Here is a 17,639-nt window from a genome sequence, read left to right on the forward strand (position 1 = left end):
ATCTATACATAGTTAATAAATTTTTAAGACAAATATATAACTTAACTTGTGCAGCGGATGGAGCTGTTCCTCTCTTAATTAGGGATTAAGGGTTTGAACATGGATATGGAAAAAAATCGGAGGAAGCGCTCCCCCCGAACACGCGCGATACAGTGCGAATTATCTGGATTAATTGGGCTCAAATGCGGATATCGAGCACCAACCAGAAAACCAAAGAACATGAAAAATGAGGTAGGAGGTTCGATAGCTTTTGAAAAGTAGACCTTAAAAACAAAAAACAAAAAAATTGACTTAAATAAATAAGATTAGGACCTAAAAGTAATTAATTAAAAAAATTGGAAATTACTGTGAGGACTACAAAAGTCCCCAGGCTCGATAGCTTTTGAAAAGTAGACCTTAAAAATAAAAAAATCAAAAAATTAACTTAAATAAATAAGATTAGGACCTAAAAGTAATTAATTAAAAAGTTTTTAAAAAATTGGGAAACTATTGTGAGGACTACAAAAGTCCTCACATTTGCTCTTATATTATATAGTAATATATATATATATATATATATATATATATATATATATATATATATATATATATATATATATATATATATATATATGTGTGTGTGTGTGTATATACATACATATGTATGCATATATAGATATATCTAGGCTTAATGCATATGCACCCCCCGAACTTGTCCCTTTTTTTCATTTTGGCACCCTCAACTAAGTGTTGTTCCTATTGAACCACTGAACTCGTCCTCAAGTGTGTCTATCAAACACAATCTGACTTACATAGTATTATATCTTCAATGTAGCAACATGCTAATATATATTCTAATTTAATTATGCTATTTTTTTAGCTAAGATTAGCAGCAATTGAGAGGGAAAAAAAGAGTAAACTCTTAATTAAGCTGGCAGTGAAAGAGCAGAACCAGCAGAAATCGACACATCCATGACTTAAAGAATAGCTTACCACATGTCTAAAATATTACTTTACCTTCATTACCACAATTTATTTTTTGCTTCTAATAAAAATCATATTTAGAGGGTTTGATAGACACACTTGAGGACGAGTTCAATAGGTTCAATAGGAACAACAGTTAGTTGAAGTGCCAAAATGGAAAAAAGTGACAAGTTTAGGGGGCTGCATATGCATTAAGCCTAGCCATATATCTACGTATACGCATATATATGTATACATATGTATGTATATACATAGATATATCTATATATGTACACACACACACATATATATACTTTTCTTCAAAAGGTTAAGTAGCCAAACCATACAACTTCCTTTATTTTCTTATATTAGCCTGAGATTTAATCTAGATATTTAACTGTTGTATTTGCTATACCGCCATGTCATTTATTTGTTATGTTTACTAAAATATATATATATATAGAGAGAGAGAGAGAGTATATGCATAAAAACAGTGCAAACTTATGTATGTTTATTAGGAATATAAAATATATATATTATCACTACCCAAACACAACTACATACACATAGATACACTATAATCCAAAGTGCTGGGCTCATGCTGCATGCAATCTAGTCCATTTATAATACTACTAAATTTCATCACAACACTAGTCCGGTGTACTAATATTTTTATCAATTTTTAATTATTAAAAATCCAAAAATTAAGCATCAGTTGATCATTTGATCAACAAAGGCAAGTGGGCATGGCCTTACATAAATTCAATTTTATGAGCTAATCACCTTCTCAATTATTAGAAGACTAATTTCATATTTCCGATTTGATCTCCATGAAAAGCAAGTTAGCTGATTAGTGTGAATTTATAAATTCAATAAATATTGCTTTTCGGTTTTCTGTTAGTATACACAGTAACAGGTTAATGGAGTAATTACATTTTTTAAAGTCATTAAATAGGAGAAGGGTAAAGAACCAAATTATATAGACATTTTGAGATTTTCTAATTTAATTAATGGAGTAGTTACATTTTGTAAAGATATCAAATAGGAGAGCGGAAAAGAATCAAAACAATTAGACTTTTATAACCAAATGGCCACCATTGTGTTTAGGGGAATAAAATGCAAGAACCGAGATGTGATACCGATATACCAAAAAAAAAAAAAATGCATGATTGTCATATTTTGCCTTGATCAAAAAATGAGCATTTTAAGTTGGGCCCTAAAAAGGTTGGGGCCTCTAGGCCCCAAGCCATTGTTCTACTGGCCTTATGATCGAATCGGTCCTGTCAAATAGGTAAGTTTCATTTATAAATTGATGATGTAAGGGCAACCACCAAAGATATTAAACCGTCTTATGTCTGACTCACACATGAACTTGGATTATATGGGATGATGTTGAATGCTCACAACACGTTAATAGTCACCACTCATCTCCAAATTAAATTACACAAGGGATGCTCTAATATTTTGAGAAAGTGAAGCTTCTAGGTCCTTTTTTTCCCCCCTTTTTTATTTGGCACTTTTGTTTTGGTTCTTATTAAAATGAAGAGAATTTCTTCAAGTCAAAATTTTCCTCATATAATTCTTTTACTTTTACAATTCATTTCAACGTCTCCTATTAAACAGTTGTGTGATCTTATTTCTTGCGGAGTTCAAAGAACAAACGCATAATGCGGCTAATGGAGACCATTTTGAATTGGGCTCGAGGAGCCCTCTCTGATACAGTACTTTCATTCATCCATATGTGTGAGATAGTCGGCTGAAGTGTTCATATACGCAATTTTTGTGTTATTGTTTAAGTTATGCCCTAAAGTTATAATTTTTCATACGTCCATCTACTTCGAAACAACTTTAGGCATGCAATTTCTAAAACTTTGAAATTCATCTTTGTCTTGCCCCTTAAGAAGAAGTAAGTGTCGTGTGATTTACTGCTGTTTGTTGAGTTTGTTGAAGTGTTGCAATTTCAATTGGGAGTATAGCAAAGTAGTGTTCTGTTCTACCCTATTCTGGAAGAAATTAATCCATACCTTGAGCAGTCGTTAGGGAATAAAATTCCTTAAGAAAACACCATTTTTCTACTGGGCTCGGAACAAAACAATTCTAACATATATTCTGTTTTCCAATATATAATTTGAATACAGGAATAACAATTAATTGCTACATGGAGAGGTCTGAGATCTTATTTGGTAAATACTTTTATTTATGCAATACAAGCAGTGCCCGTTTATTATAAAAGCTTTTATTTATGATCCTCCCTGGATAGAAGCCTCATCTTAAGTGCTTCCTTTCGTGGTTAAAGGCCAAATGTTCCCATGATAAACATTCCCAGATAGCTGATACATTCTGGTGCAGCACAGAAGCATTCAATAATTAATCCGGCACTAGCTTGAGGCAAAGTCAGGATTTGAATTTGCAACGCGTTATTTCCTTAAACAGCCAATGTTGTCGAAAAATTTAACTGATATTGCATAAATAAAAGCTTAATATGCAAGTAGAGAAGGATAGAGTGACTTGCCATAATCTTTTATAATAAACGGGCACTGCTTGTATTGCAATTTACTCTCTTATTTAGCCTTTTCTCTTTAAAATTTTCTAATTCTGATGCCAGCTAAAAGAGTTACGAGTATAATGCAACTGGAGATATTGTAGTGCGCAGTACTCTGGAAAACCTGATGTATGCAGAACCTTTACTAAGAAGCAGTGGCCTTCATTATTTATTTATTATACACACAAATTCTTCAAAATATATTGTGATCTTTTCAACGGCTTGCACAAAAAGTACTGTATTTTGATGAATAAAGTGATATACAACTAGGGGTGTTCAAACCAAACCGAAAAACTATAACAAACTAAGCTTTGTATTGATCAAAATGAACTCACAATCAAAGGTTCATCAATTTCGGTAACCAAAGAACAGAAGGAAAATAGAAAAGGGAGGTTCTGCTATTACAAAAAAGCTAATGAAAATAAAATAACATAACTCTTAGCATAAGTCCTAATGGATTATTTCCTTCTTCTATATATGGGCATTTTTCCAGGGTCTCACATGTAATTTGACATATTCCCACATAGGCCCTCCATCTTAGTTATATTTATACGAAAATTCGACCAAATTGTAAAATTAAAAGATAACGCACTACTACTATTCCTCCCTCCCCGAACTATACCCGATTCTTCTTTGTGCCTTATCTTTTATAGGTCGTATTACCCCCCTGAACTTATTTAAAACAGAATATTTACCCCCCCCCCCCCCTAAAGCTGATGCCCACTCTCATATGGGAGTGAACTCTCCTTGCCACATGTGTGCTTATTTATTATTATTTTTTAAAAAGTTTTTCAGCTTACTTGTCAATTTGTTTTTTAAAAAAATAAAAAACTGAATTTTCTTTTAAAAAAATAATTTTTAAAACCCATTTTTTAAAATTAAAAAAAAACAACAAAAATGAAAACATGAATTTTAAAAAAATTAAAATTACTGAATTTTCTTTTAAAAAAATGATTTTTAAAAGCCGTTTTAAAAAAAAAAAAAAACTGAAAATATGAATTTTTTTAAAATATGGAAAAATGGATTTGTTAAAAATATGGAAAACTTGATTATTTTTTTAAGATGTCTTAAAATCTTGATTTTTATGATGTTTCTTAGGACACTTTTATTTTTCAATAAAATCCAGAAAAAGTGTTTTCTTGTCAAAATGTGAAAACACTGAATTTTTATAAAATTTTGGAAAAATTAATTATTTTTTTAAAATTTCGAAAACCCGTTTTTTAGAACTAAATTTGGAAAACTAGATTTATTTTCATATATAGAAAAAAATAATCAGTTTTCCAGATTTAAAAAATGTTCAAATTTTTCAATAAGAAGACTCAATTTTCCAGATTTATTTTCTAAAAAATGGATTTTTCATATTTTTTAAAAACCAATTCATTTTTTCATATTTTAACAAAATACAGATTTTTAAGAAAAGAATTAATTTTTCCTCTTTTTTATGTTTCTCACTCTCTCAAAGAGAGTGAAACACACTTTCCTTGCCACGTCAGCGCCTAGGGAGGGGGGTAAATATTCTATTTTAAATAAATTTAAGGGGATAATTGGACCCAGAAAAAGATAAGGTGTGTCGTAATAACTTCGGATATAGTTCAAGGGGGGTAATGATGCCTTATCCCTAAAATTAAACCAAACCCAATAAAAAAAAGTGGACTAGGCTTGGTTTGGGTTGAGTAAGAAAAAAATAGAACTAAATTGAGATAAATATATAATTTATATTTTTTTTCAACACTTTATATAGGATTTTCTTTAAAAACATGTATCAAAAAATGTTTGTAAATCACTCACTGGATGTAATATTTAATAGGACTATATAGTGCATTCATTTTTATATACTTTAAATAATGCTTACTTTAACGTTTATCATCACATTCTTATTAGGTATTGTTGAATGCGCCAATCCGTCTTTCATACTTGTATTTCAAGATAAATTAAGTTCTTATATTTTCTTCGAATTTGAGATGGCGTATTATTGGTAAATTTTTAAGATTTAACAAAGTGTATCATTTTTAGTTTTTATGTTGACTTTTGTGTTTAATTATTAAAACTTGGTTAAGTTTGAATGCATACCTCATTGAAAATTATTGTTAGACTAACAAAATTACTATCATGTATTTAATAGATCATATGTCTATCAATTTATCAATTATTACTAGACATATATTGATTTATCAAAACTTTATCTGTAACTCCAACAAAATAAGATTGAAATAGTATTCATGTGACTAGAAAAATCCTACAAAATCTAACCGACCAAACCGATATACTCAGTTGGTTTGGTTCGATTTTGATTGATTTTGATAACAATCGAACCAAATCAGTCATTTACACCCCTAAGTCACAACAAAAACGAATTACCTCAATTCCCAGATAACCACAAATATCTTAGCTTAGGCTCTTACGCAAGGAGTTAGAAGTGGACATAAAACATTCAAGCTGAGAAATTGGCTTTGAACTCTCAGAAAGGAGAGAAGTCATGACCACTCTGGAAAGCAGATTTCTCAATCATTCCTATTACTTCATGTGGAACTTTCATGACCATCTGATTTTATCACCATCCTCCAATGACGAGGGACCGCGCTATCATTAAAGTTATGGTTCGGCAGAATTTAATAACTTTGTCTCAAACCGTATATTTGTGTCTAAGAAATCCACTCATGTCCTGAAATTCAAAACCCATAAACTTATTAAAATGTGCAAATAACGAACTTCGCTGCTAGAAAGATGTTTGTTATAAGAATGATACCAGCCCCAGAAATGTGACTATTTGTATTCTTCTGAACTATACAATCTTGTATATTTAATCTTATCTTGTGTTTTTTCCAACAAAAATGCTCTACAAAAATGCTGCAATATCTCTATAAGCTGGTTCATTGCAAGAATTAGAAGTCGTTATAAAATGCTGGAACATCCCACGCCTTGTGATTGACGGGTAAACATCATCCTCAGATATCCAATTTGACAATGCCAACCACATAGTACCATGAGATAAAGCTAAAAATGCTTATGTTTGCTCTTACATCATCAGTTTATAATGAAGGCTTTGGCTTCGAACAACATGTACTATAAATTAAGCAATGTTGAAACCATAGTCTAACCACCTGAAATATAACATAAATATTCTCTAATCTTTCGACTAATATCTTTTAACAATGGGTGTTCCCACAGTGCAACCACATTTTGTGCTGTTTCCTTTCATGGCACAAGGCCACACCATCCCTATGATTGACATTGCACGTCTATTGGCACAGCGCGGAGTTAAAATCACAATCCTTACCACACACTTAAATTCCACTAGATTCAACACAGTTATCGCTCGTGCTATAGAGTCGGGACTAAAAATTCAGGTAGCTCACCTCTATTTTCCGAGCTTAGAGGCTGGACTACCTGAAGGGTGTGAAAATTTTGACATGCTTCCGTCCATGGATTTTGGGTTGAAATTCTTCGATGCAACGAAAAGGCTTCAACCCCAAGTGGAAGAAATTTTGCAAGAATTGAAACCTTCACCAAGTTGCATAATATCTGATATGTGTTTCCCATGGACAACTAATGTTGCACAAAAATTTAACATCCCTAGGATTGTTTTTCATGGGATGTGTTGCTTCTCTTTATTGTGCTTAGAAAATTTGAGAGATTGGAAGGAGTTGGAGAAAATAGAGTCTGATACAGAGTACTTTCAAGTGCCTGGATTGTTTGACAAGATTGAACTAAACAAAGCTCAGCTTGGAGATATGGTTAAGCCAAGAAATTCAGATTGGAAAGAATTTATGGATCAACTGAAGAAAGCAGAAGAAGAAGCTTATGGGATAGTGGTGAATAGCTTTGAGGAGTTGGAACAAGAATATGTCAAGGGATTGAAGAATGCGAAAGGCAAGAAAATTTGGACCATTGGCCCTGTTTCACTATGCAACAAAGAGAAACAAGACAAATTTGAAAGAGGGAACAAGGCTTCAATTGATGAACACAAGTGCCTAAAATGGCTAGACACTTGGGAACAAGACTCTGTACTCTTTGTCTGTCTCGGGAGCCTATCGCGCCTTTCGACGTCTCAAATGATAGAGCTGGGGCTCGGGTTAGAATCGTCAAAACGACCCTTCATTTGGGTAGTTAGGCACATGTCAGAAGAATTCCAAAATTGGCTGGTGGAAGAAAATTTTGAGGAAAGAGTTGAAGGACAAGGACTTTTAATCCACGGTTGGGCCCCACAAGTACTGATATTATCTCATCCTTCAGTAAGGGGATTCTTGACACACTGTGGATGGAACTCGAGTCTGGAAGGTATATCAGCTGGCGTGCCGATGATTACTTGGCCAATGTTTGCTGAGCAGTTCTGCAATGAGAGGCTAATAGTGAATGTACTAAAGACAGGAGTGAGGGCCGGCATGGAGATTCCAGTGATGTTTGGGGAGGAAGAAAAATTGGGAGCACAAGTGAGCAAAGATAACATTAAGATGGTCATTGAAGAAGTAATGGGTGAAGAAATGGAAGCTGAAATGAGAAGGAAAAGAGCTAAAGAACTAGGAGACATGGCAATGAGGGCTATGGAGGAAGGGGGTTCCTCTCACTTCAACTTGACTCAACTGATTCAAGATGTCACAGAGCAAGCAAATATTTGAAATCCATCTAAGAAAAGGTTGATTTAGGAGATAGTGCTATGTATACCTTATAGTTAAATCAAGTCTGAACAGTAACGTTATATTGGATAAAGTTCAGTTACTTCAATGTGCCTTTACTTTGATGTGATGAAGAGTAATTTTTTGATATTGGTACTGATAAAATTCGGTCATCAACGGTAAAATGATCTTGAGCTTTTTTTAACCTTATGTAACTTTTCCACTTCCCCTCATGTTGGAAGTTGATCTTGCTTTTTTAGTGTAAAAGATCATTTTCTAATATATCCTCCAGGGAAAAATAATGAAGAAAAATGACTCTCGTGGAACATAATACCTTCCGTATTTCTCAAACTTAGCTGAGGTAGAAAAGTCATCTTATTGCTTCATGCATGGGAATACTCCATACGTGATTCGTGTAGTATCAACTGCACTAGTACATAAATTTTCTTATATCTATGGAAAAGTTCTTATCAGCTAGTGTGTGTCATAGAAGGAACGTATATAGAACTAGGTTATGAGGTTCAATGTCATAGTTATTATAAGGAAGTCCTAATTTGTTAGGATTTGTACCAGTGTGTCTGACTTACATGGAAATGTTTAGCTCTTAACTGATCATGATTTATTATGGTAATTGACTTTATTTTCATCTTGAAGAGAAGTTTGATTTTTACTTGGACTCAGTATACGTAACAATACCATATGGGAATTAGTGGCAAGTATCAACACGGCTAGATATTTCGATGGGAGAAGATCTTTTGTTATTTGTTTTCTTTTATGATTTGGGCTGCCTCTGCAATTAATTAACTTAAATTATCTATAAATACTTAATGTTTTATTAAAGCAGGTTATGCACTTCCAGTAGATTCTACCTAGCATATTATGAGCAACAAGGTTGGATATAAGGTGTTTGAAGTTTTATATGGTTGATGTTTAGCCATTTTGCCTTACTTCAGTCATTTTTGTTCAAAGTTCATGCACTTATGACTAATTTAGTTCAAACAAAAATGGCTGACAGGCAAAAATGATTGAACTTTGATATTTTCCCCTGAGCTTCAGGCATAAATGCATGAACTTCACTTATTTAACTTCAGACATATTACCTGAAATTTGGTTTTTATCGAACCTAACTTCAGATGCCAAAATGGTTATACGTGCATAATTTCTAAAAGGCGAATACAAGTAAATAATGATATCAAAACAGGCTGCCCTGTGATTTTTTTACCAAATACATCCATTCATTTTTATGCAAACCAATTAGGGCAATTCGGAGGAATGCCCTTATTTTGGGGTGGTCTTTAATTTTTGCCCATTAAATTGGTGGTCTTTATTTTTTGTCCTTCGTTAGAACCCCTTGGTTTTCGGTTCGAACTCCCGCTCAGTCAAAAATTATAAAAAAAAATAAAAATTGCAAGGCTGAGTTTTGCATGATTCAGGCAGAATTTTGCCCTCAAAACTCTATCTAATTTTGCACAAAGTAAAATTCTGCCTAAATGACTTTCATGTTGTTTTGCATATTCTCAGCATGGAATGTTCGCAACTCATCCATGCCACTAATTGATTTTTCAATCGACCCATTTACGTCATCATGCACAGCCATCACTGCTCGCAATTTTACATACATCAAGCATTTAGAAAACATAAATTCAAAATGCAGCAAAAGCGACTTGAAAATTCTGCCTTAAGGTAGACTTTTGAAGGCAAAATTCTGCCTTGCAAATCCAAACCTCTGTCTTGCGAAATTTTTTTTTTTTTTAACTAGGGTTCGAACCCAAAACCTTAAAGTATTAGGTGAAGGATAAAAATTAAAGACCACCAATTTGAGGGATAAAAATTAAAGACACCCAAAAGAAGGACATAATCCGCGCAAAAAAAAAGAACCAATTAGAGTAGTTCCTAGACAGGCTTGAAGGAAAAGCCCAAAATCTATCCAAGGACGGTGTTGAGCCCAAAACTATGCCTTTTGAAGTCTGAATTCTGTTAGTGCTTTACCCACTTTGCCAAGAATCTAGAATTACCTCCATTATCATCAGGGTTTAAGAGCACTCACCATGAACACCTTAAACCCTCTTCTTGTTTCTGCAAAACCAATCAACTTCCATAACCAATTCATTCCTTCATTCCATCAAAATTTTCCTCTATTAACTCAACAACCCCTCAATTCCTTTTCCTTCAAAACCCCATTACCACTATCCATCAAAGCCTCCTCCTCTAAAACCCCTAATTCTAAACCCTTTAAATCATTAATCCCACTTTCTTTTCTTAAACCCACATTAATCTCCACCATTACCGCAACTACCCTTTTTTTCACAGGGTTTTACTTCAACCCAAAACAAGCTATTTCTACTCCTCTTTCTCCACCACCCACAGTAGAGGAAAATACCGAAAAAGCCCTCGAAGAGGAGATTGTTTCTAACCCCGATGATGTATTAATCTTGAGAAATTTACTGGAAAATCGTATTAAGAATAGAGAATTACCAGCTGCCCTTAGCATAATAAACAAGTTGATAGAGCTCGAGCCAAACGAGACCGAATGGCATTTCTTGAAATCCCATTTATATGTTCATAATGGGGAGCTTGAATTAGCTAAATTAGGTTTTAGAGACATTATATTAAAGGATCCTTATTATATCGAGGCTTATCGAGGACTCGTTGTGGCAGCTATGGAAGATGAGGAAATGAATGAAATGAAAGAAATAGAGAAAATGGTTGTGGAAGGAATTAAAATGTGTAAGAATAATGAGAATAAAGAGAGTGAGTTGAGGGATTTAAAGCTTTTGCTTGCACAAATATGGGTTATTGGAGAAAAATATGATGAAGCGTTGAAGGTTTATCGCGAATTAGTGGATGAGGAGCCGGGGGATTATAGGCCTTACTTGTGTCAAGGCATGATATATACGGCGTTGAAGAAGAACGACGAGGCTGAGAAGTATTTTGAGAAGTATCGAGGATTGGTACCGAAAGAGCATCCTAATGCTAAATTTGAGTTTATGATGTCGACTTGATTAGCAACAAAGGTTTTTGCACAAAGGCGTAGGATGTTGAGATTCTATGATTGAGGTATAGTAGAAACTGAGTTGCATTTTTATATTTGTAGTTTGTTTATATTATGCTTATCAACAAATGTTTAGATGTATTTCTTATCCATGGTTTGGGAAGGTAGGTTTTTTTTATATAGAGTTGTAGCAATTAGGTTGGAATGCAGATGCAGAATGAAAAGTCTTGTAATTTAGTGGAATGGAGCTACAAGTTATTTAACTTTCAGATGGTATTTTGAATGACATGATGAAGTACATGAATTCAATCAAGAATACATAACAAAAAGATACTTTGTGATATTATCTTTTTCCTAAGTGATCATTCCCCCGCACAATATGCTCTGCGTCATATATGTTGTGAGCTGATGCTGAAGAGTGAAGACACAAGCATTACATGGGGGGATTCTCGAACGCTTAAAAGGATCCGATGAATTCGAAAGAATTGAACGAGGAGCCGTAGTTTTAAACAAATCTAACATTTGGTGCTCACTTGAGTTATGTTATTCATGCCATGCTGCATTTGCAATACAAGAGCTAAGAGGGAAAACTGAGTTTGTTAGATTAATATATTTAATTAAACTCAAACCGATGAAACCTATATATGCCTTGTTGTTTTCCAAAATGAACTCAAGAGTCTGTCTTTAGAGAAAGAAAATAGCACGAGCAAGGTTCATTAGTTGTGCTGTTTTCATCTTTATTTTCATTATTTCGAGGGTGCATTTGGGCTTTGGGGGAAGGTTGCCAGGTTGGGAGGTCCTGACTAGATCCTGTTATAACTTACAATTCTGTTGGAGATTTGCAGGATTACGAGGTTAGTAAACATAATTTGAGCATCAGGATTTCATCCAAAAAAAATTGTGCATCATGATAAGACATTTCATGTTCCATGTAGTTACTTCATCTAGTATTTGGAACCCTGTTGGTCGGATCACCCAAAAATGCTGCCACACCTCTGTTGGATCCTCCAAGAATGAATAACTTTTGGAGAATCCGACACACATCTGGCAATGTTTTATAAGGATCCGAGCAACATATCTTTGGAAAATATGTTAGAAGTTCATTACTAGATTTTATGTTGATCTTCTTCTGCATGGATTTTTCTTCGAATAGCCCACTAGAAATTCTATTGCTCTTATGGTTTAGTGTGTTTGTATTGTTAATTGATAGTGCTGCTGTTTAATTGTAGCTCAATCATCAAATGGTAAACGTTGGTACCAGCTGCAGATCTGTCCTAGTCTTCTATTTGTCAGTTTGACTTCGTGATAAGACCACTACTCGGTGACATACTGCTTCATAAGTGTAGGCTGAGATTTAAGGTTGTCGTCTTGTATTTTTCCAAGTAATAGTTTTGGTTTGAGGCCGGTTATGTGACATCATGAACTTTGTGTACGTCACAATTGAGTCCAACTTGGTATAAAGGGTATTACAAAGGAAATTCTTACTTTATGTAATCCTTATAAAGCTAGTTTGCTCAATGAATTGGAAATTCTCTTGATTCGTGTCACATGATAATACCCTTTATTCTTTGTAAAATTTTCAATATACAGACTATAGTTTAAATCTTTCTACATATTTCTAACTAACAGTTGCCTAGTCTTCACATTATACTCACATATTGTACCTAAAAAGGTGGATTTTTTTTTTTTTTGGGTTTATGAGTTCTGCTAGATCCAGTTGCCATGGAGCCACATATGTTGAGGTAGACTCATTTACAATCATACAGATGTTGGGTTTCATATAAGCAAAACTGCAAAAGATCTTACTAGATACAACTTTATGTGTACCAAGATGAATAGCAAAGTATCAGAATTTAAGTTCTATGCACTGATAGTAAGAAAATATTTTACAAAATCAGGCTATTTATTAGGTAATTGCTGGTAAATCTTATCAAGCAATAATTGGGAATCTGGTAAAATTATTACCAGATTCCTTCTCCTTTCCTAGCATCTGAGGATAAATTCTTTCAGCCTTACTTGCAGAAAGAAAATTATGGAACAATAACGCATTTACGAAACAAAAATCTATCTGTTCAAATGTTTGTTCCACAAAATGAATGGAAGACACTCAGACACGGTCATAGGTGGAATTAAGATTTAAATTTCATGAATTGAAACTTTAAGGTTTTTAACATTAAACATTATTATATTTTTTAACTTATTTCAGACTAGGAGTGTACATAGGGTTGGGTACGTGGGGAAAAAAATTAACGAGTTCAGCACTCGTCATTTTTTACATGAAATTGGGTATGTGAGAAGCAGGACGGAGCTAGAATATGGGCTGCGGATTAGGCCGAAGTCAGTAGCTTGATGTATTTGTCTCAAAATATTAACTTAGACCCAGATAACTTAAATGGAGTAGAATCCGCGCCCATAAGTTAGCTCGTAGCCTTCTCTAGTTTGAAGGTCCTTGAATTTCAAACTAAATATTTTGGGGAAATAAGGGCTATCTTCCAAATGCCAATGCCAAAGGAAATAGGTGGCAAAACTTCTCCAAGAAAATTGAAAAAATCACTAGCACCAGAGAGTAAAATCCATCAGGAAAAGATAATCCAATCCCAGACTAAAAATTCATTTCTCTAAAGTCAAAACCACAATAATTTAATTTACATTAGTTGAATTGTTGTACTTGGAGAAACATTTTCTATCTTTTCATGAGACAGTGCCAGCTGCTTGTCATTATTCTTCAACTCAGAATTATTCAAACTAACTTTGGCTGAAGGGACAGAAGATGCAAGTGTTGGTGTCCAAAGCTGTGCATTTTTCACCTTGGAAATGCTTGCAAGAACCCCTAATGGTGTCACATCCCCAGTAACTGTCACCTTCTTAGCAGCAAAATCTATGTTGAAAGATTTCACACCTGCTCATGCCAATCAAAAAATTACAATTAATCAATGAGTTTAACTTATACGCCAACAGTATAAAAGATATTAACATAATTAGGTCGTTCATAAGGTAATAAAAAGAAATTCTCTATATTAGCATAAATTGGTGACACGATTTTTTACCAAAAAAAAAAAAGAAATGGTAACTGATTTTGCTATAATATGTTAAAATACACTTGTTTCTCATCAATTTGAAATCAACTTCAACACGCTCATATAATTATGCAACTAAGTCATCAGCAGGGGAATTTTGTTACTTTTCACCTGTCTCAAACAAGATTTTACATGATATAAACACTACTGGTTAACTAAGCCTCAGGCAAACCATCAATGATTTTACCCTGTAATAGTAGGTAAGTTATCATTTTTATCGAATTATTGTATGTTTAGATTTACCTATAACTACCTCATAAGTGATTTGATCATGTAAATTCCTTTTTACACTTTCTATGCATATAAGTTAAAAGAAGCAATCCAATTTACGAAACATTCCGCATTCATGCAAGGTCCGGGAACAGTCACACCCTATGGGATGTAATAAAGACAACCTACCGTGACGCAAGCATCAGCGCAAGCTAATTCTAGGGCTTCAACCCGTAAACTATAGGTCACAAAATAAGTTTTACTGAAAGAAAGAAGGCATTGAGAAAAAGTCAAAGGGGCAATGGTCCTCCAACATAACCACAAAGAAGAAAAATTGTAATGAGAAAGTGGAGAGGCACACAGACCTTGCATTCTGGAGATGTGTTTCCTCATCTTCCTTTCACATCCTCTGCAGTGAAGTGAAACTCTAAGAACAACCACCTGCAACAAATATTCATTACTCTGTCTGTCACATATTGTCCCTTTGGACCACTTTCTACAACTAATCCTCCTACTTTATGATTCAAAACATACAAAAAGTTTCCTCACACTATGATGTCTAAAACTCCAAGCTGTAAAGTATCTTTTCTTCACTATGTTATAGAACACTTGAACAAGAAGAATGTTTTCTGTATCTTTCTGAAAAAGAAATTAAAATACTGTTAAATTAGAGTTGAGAGATTTTGCAATTTCATAAAATATCGGTACTAATCTATGTTTACTCTCTCTTTTCCACCAAATATGACATTCTTTCTTCTTTAGTCCGTTTAAAATAGAACGAATTGTTGTTTTATATTTTGAAACTTTGACTTTAAATTTCATATTTACCCTTAATGACTTCTTCCTAATGTCATAAAAATGTCATGGCTTGTTTAAGACAAAAAGTTCTTAGAACACTTGTGGCATGCACAAAAATCTTTCTTACTTTCGTAAATTTCGTGTTCAATCAAATACCACCATGCTATATAAAATGAAATGGTCAGACTACTAGTTTGACTAAGTGCCATATTATTTTCACAAATATGAACAAAGTAGAAAAAAGTAACAAAAGTTTGTACCACTATTGGAGCTCTTAGTGCATGAAAAACTTGGAGGCCCAAAGAAGCTTCCAAGATTCATAAACTCTATGGACTATGATTTGAAGAAAGGAGAAGAGAAATAATTGCACTCAAGGGTATGGTTTAATGGTTAATGAATAGTTGAAAATCATCAGATTTCATGTTCAGATTTTAACAGAGGCAAAATTACTAGGTGATTTTTCCTTATATGTCTGAGTCTTGGTTGACAGCAACCTGATATCTGGGATGTAACAGGTAGCTCGTAGAATTAGTTGAGAGGCGAGCGAGCTGGTCTGTACACCACAGTTATCGAAAAAAAAAAGAAAAAAAAAAGGAGAAGAGGAAGAGGAAGAATTAAGAAACCTGATTAGAAGATGGTGGTGGCTTTGGTGGACAAGATTCATCAGTCTCTATCTTCACATCTTCCACAGAGCTAGGATTACTTAATTTGAGAACAGGGTCAAAATCTGATAAAGCATCCAACACATTTTTCTCACTCAAAAGGTACCTAGATGAACCTGGTGGAGTTATAAATTCACCAGGATTTCTACAGCTCCAGCTTCTTGTCTTCATAACACCATTATTAATATTCTCATTTGCCTCAACACTGCTCTTCCTCTTCTCATCAACCTTAGGTATCAACGGTTTTCTTGAGCCGCCCTTTCTCTTGGTTTCTTTGGAAGTTGATTTTCTGTTCTTGTTCTGTGGTTTTGGAGATATTGGTGAGTGAGCAGAGCAAGGTGCAGAGGCGGATTTAGGACCCGTTCTTCGCGAATCTCTTATTATGGGGTTGTACCTGAAAGAAAAATATATTTTGAGAGAATACTCACGTTGTATTGGCTACTAATTGTATGTTTACAACTACTAAACACATCTATTAATACTATGTTTACAACTACTAAACACATCTATTAATACTATTCATAAAGCAATTCTAGTCTTTAACTTATGAAGTAAGTACAAGTTCTTAGAAGACTTCTTGAAAAATTAAGAGATATTTAGCTGTTTGTCCATATATTTAGTTTCAAAGGATTGAAATAATATCTGGAGATTATATCAAGTAAGTATTTGTTTAAACTGGCCCATTATTTCAATTTCAAGATCGAAATATAGAATTTGAAGTTTAGAAAACCGGTTTTAGAAGTTTTTCAAGTTTTCACTTACAAACTTCAATTATGTTTTCATGTCTAAATATAAACACAACTTCAACATCCTGATACACCTTTTTCAACTTAACTTCCAATACTGTTTTTTTCAAATATCAACCAATTCATGTCGAAACGATTAGTGAAATGGAAAATTATCAACTAGTTTCAAGAAATGAATTAATTCTAATAGTACCTGTCGATTGCGCGGCTGCCTGAAATGCTGCCACCGCCGAGTTGGATAGTCGAAGAGGAAGCTGAAGATGAAGAGCCTAATTCTTCCATACTAAGACATATTGCTGTTGCAGCTTGGGATGCACAGAACATATCTTTCATTTTTTCAAGAAAATAAGTTGAGGGGCAGAAATGAAGTATAACAATAATGGGAAGTAGTAGTAGTGAAGTTTGAAGGCCCAATGGTTTAGAGAATCTGCAAAAATAAAATAAAAGCTTTTGTGAAAGTAGAAAGAGTGAAGGAACTCTGCTTTATGATTGAAAGTGTTAAGAGAGAAAAGGGAATAAGAAGAGTTGATTGAATTATTTGGAACTGATATGTTAATACTGTTTACCTGTATTAATTAAGTTCACAAGCTGTGCTAACTTATGATACAGCCTGGAGATGAATTATTTTCATCTTCTCAATTCACTCCAATATTGTACTCTAATTTAGTTACTGGTGCAACACTTTTAACATATGTTATGCTTAGATTCTTTAAAAATGTTATTATACTCGTGTCAGTCTTCCAAATTTTCCTATTTTTGGAGGATCCCACACATATCCATTGTAGGGATCTAGTAGCTCAGTTGGTTGGCTACCTGAACTTTCACCTTCTTGGTGAGATTTCGAATCCCCACGTTGTAATCTCCTCCCCCATTTCCCCTTCTTCTACCCCTATGTAATAAAAACAATTTAAAAAAAAAAAAAAAAAAACACACGTATCCATCAACTTTTAGCTTCGAACTATTATTATGTCTTAATCTAAAGCACGTCATGGTTGACCATGTGAGTTCTCACTGTTCATCGCTCTATTTAAGTTCATCTCAACACGATATTATACAA

General features: G+C 33.8%; 3 protein-coding genes across 4 annotated transcripts; 2 read left to right on the forward strand and 1 right to left on the reverse strand.

Moving 5' to 3' along the window:
- The first annotated feature begins 6,564 nt into the window (after nucleotides 1-6,564).
- On the forward strand, nucleotides 6,565-8,187 carry LOC132049677 (UDP-glycosyltransferase 73C4-like). The gene has a single exon (XM_059440573.1). It carries the CDS (start codon nucleotides 6,637-6,639, stop codon nucleotides 8,098-8,100), a length of 1,464 nt encoding a protein of 487 aa, XP_059296556.1. The 5' UTR covers nucleotides 6,565-6,636; the 3' UTR covers nucleotides 8,101-8,187.
- A 1,432-nt stretch (nucleotides 8,188-9,619) lies between these two features.
- Nucleotides 9,620-11,099, forward strand: LOC132048682 (protein SLOW GREEN 1, chloroplastic-like). The gene is made up of 2 exons (XM_059439380.1): nucleotides 9,620-9,626; nucleotides 10,408-11,099. Exons 1-2 carry the CDS (start codon nucleotides 9,620-9,622, stop codon nucleotides 11,097-11,099), a joined length of 699 nt encoding a protein of 232 aa, XP_059295363.1.
- A 2,577-nt stretch (nucleotides 11,100-13,676) lies between these two features.
- Nucleotides 13,677-17,173, reverse strand: LOC132049678 (protein SODIUM POTASSIUM ROOT DEFECTIVE 2). Of its 2 annotated transcripts, XM_059440575.1 has the most exons (5): nucleotides 16,776-17,173; nucleotides 15,798-16,230; nucleotides 14,926-15,015; nucleotides 14,742-14,817; nucleotides 13,677-13,988 (listed from the first exon to the last, which is right to left on the reverse strand). In XM_059440575.1, the coding sequence occupies exons 1-5, from the start codon at nucleotides 16,913-16,915 to the stop codon at nucleotides 13,735-13,737; spliced, it is 993 nt and encodes a 330-aa protein (XP_059296558.1). In that variant the 5' UTR covers nucleotides 16,916-17,173; the 3' UTR covers nucleotides 13,677-13,734. The 2 variants fall into 2 exon arrangements, with proteins under 2 accessions (XP_059296558.1, XP_059296559.1); XM_059440576.1 differs by lacking the exon at nucleotides 14,926-15,015 and having other exon boundaries at nucleotides 16,776-17,151.
- Nucleotides 17,174-17,639: the final 466 nt, after the last annotated feature.

The sequence above is a fragment of the Lycium ferocissimum genome, chromosome 3, assembly GCF_029784015.1.
Source record: "Lycium ferocissimum isolate CSIRO_LF1 chromosome 3, AGI_CSIRO_Lferr_CH_V1, whole genome shotgun sequence".
In the NCBI taxonomy this organism is placed as follows: Eukaryota; Viridiplantae; Streptophyta; class Magnoliopsida; order Solanales; family Solanaceae; genus Lycium; species Lycium ferocissimum.

Coding starts and splice junctions, on each gene's coding strand:
- LOC132049677 (XM_059440573.1), top strand. CDS start 6,637: ATGGGTGTTCCCACAGTGCAACCACATTTTGTGCTGTTTCCTTTCATG.
- LOC132049678 (XM_059440575.1), bottom strand. CDS start 16,915: ATGAAAGATATGTTCTGTGCATCCCAAGCTGCAACAGCAATATGTCTT. Junction 15,016..15,797: donor CACCACCATCTTCTAATCAG/GTTTCTTAATTC, acceptor TTTCTTTTTCAG/AAAGATACAGAAAACATTCT. Junction 13,989..14,741: donor ACACATCTCCAGAATGCAAG/GTCTGTGTGCCT, acceptor TGGCATGAGCAG/GTGTGAAATCTTTCAACATA.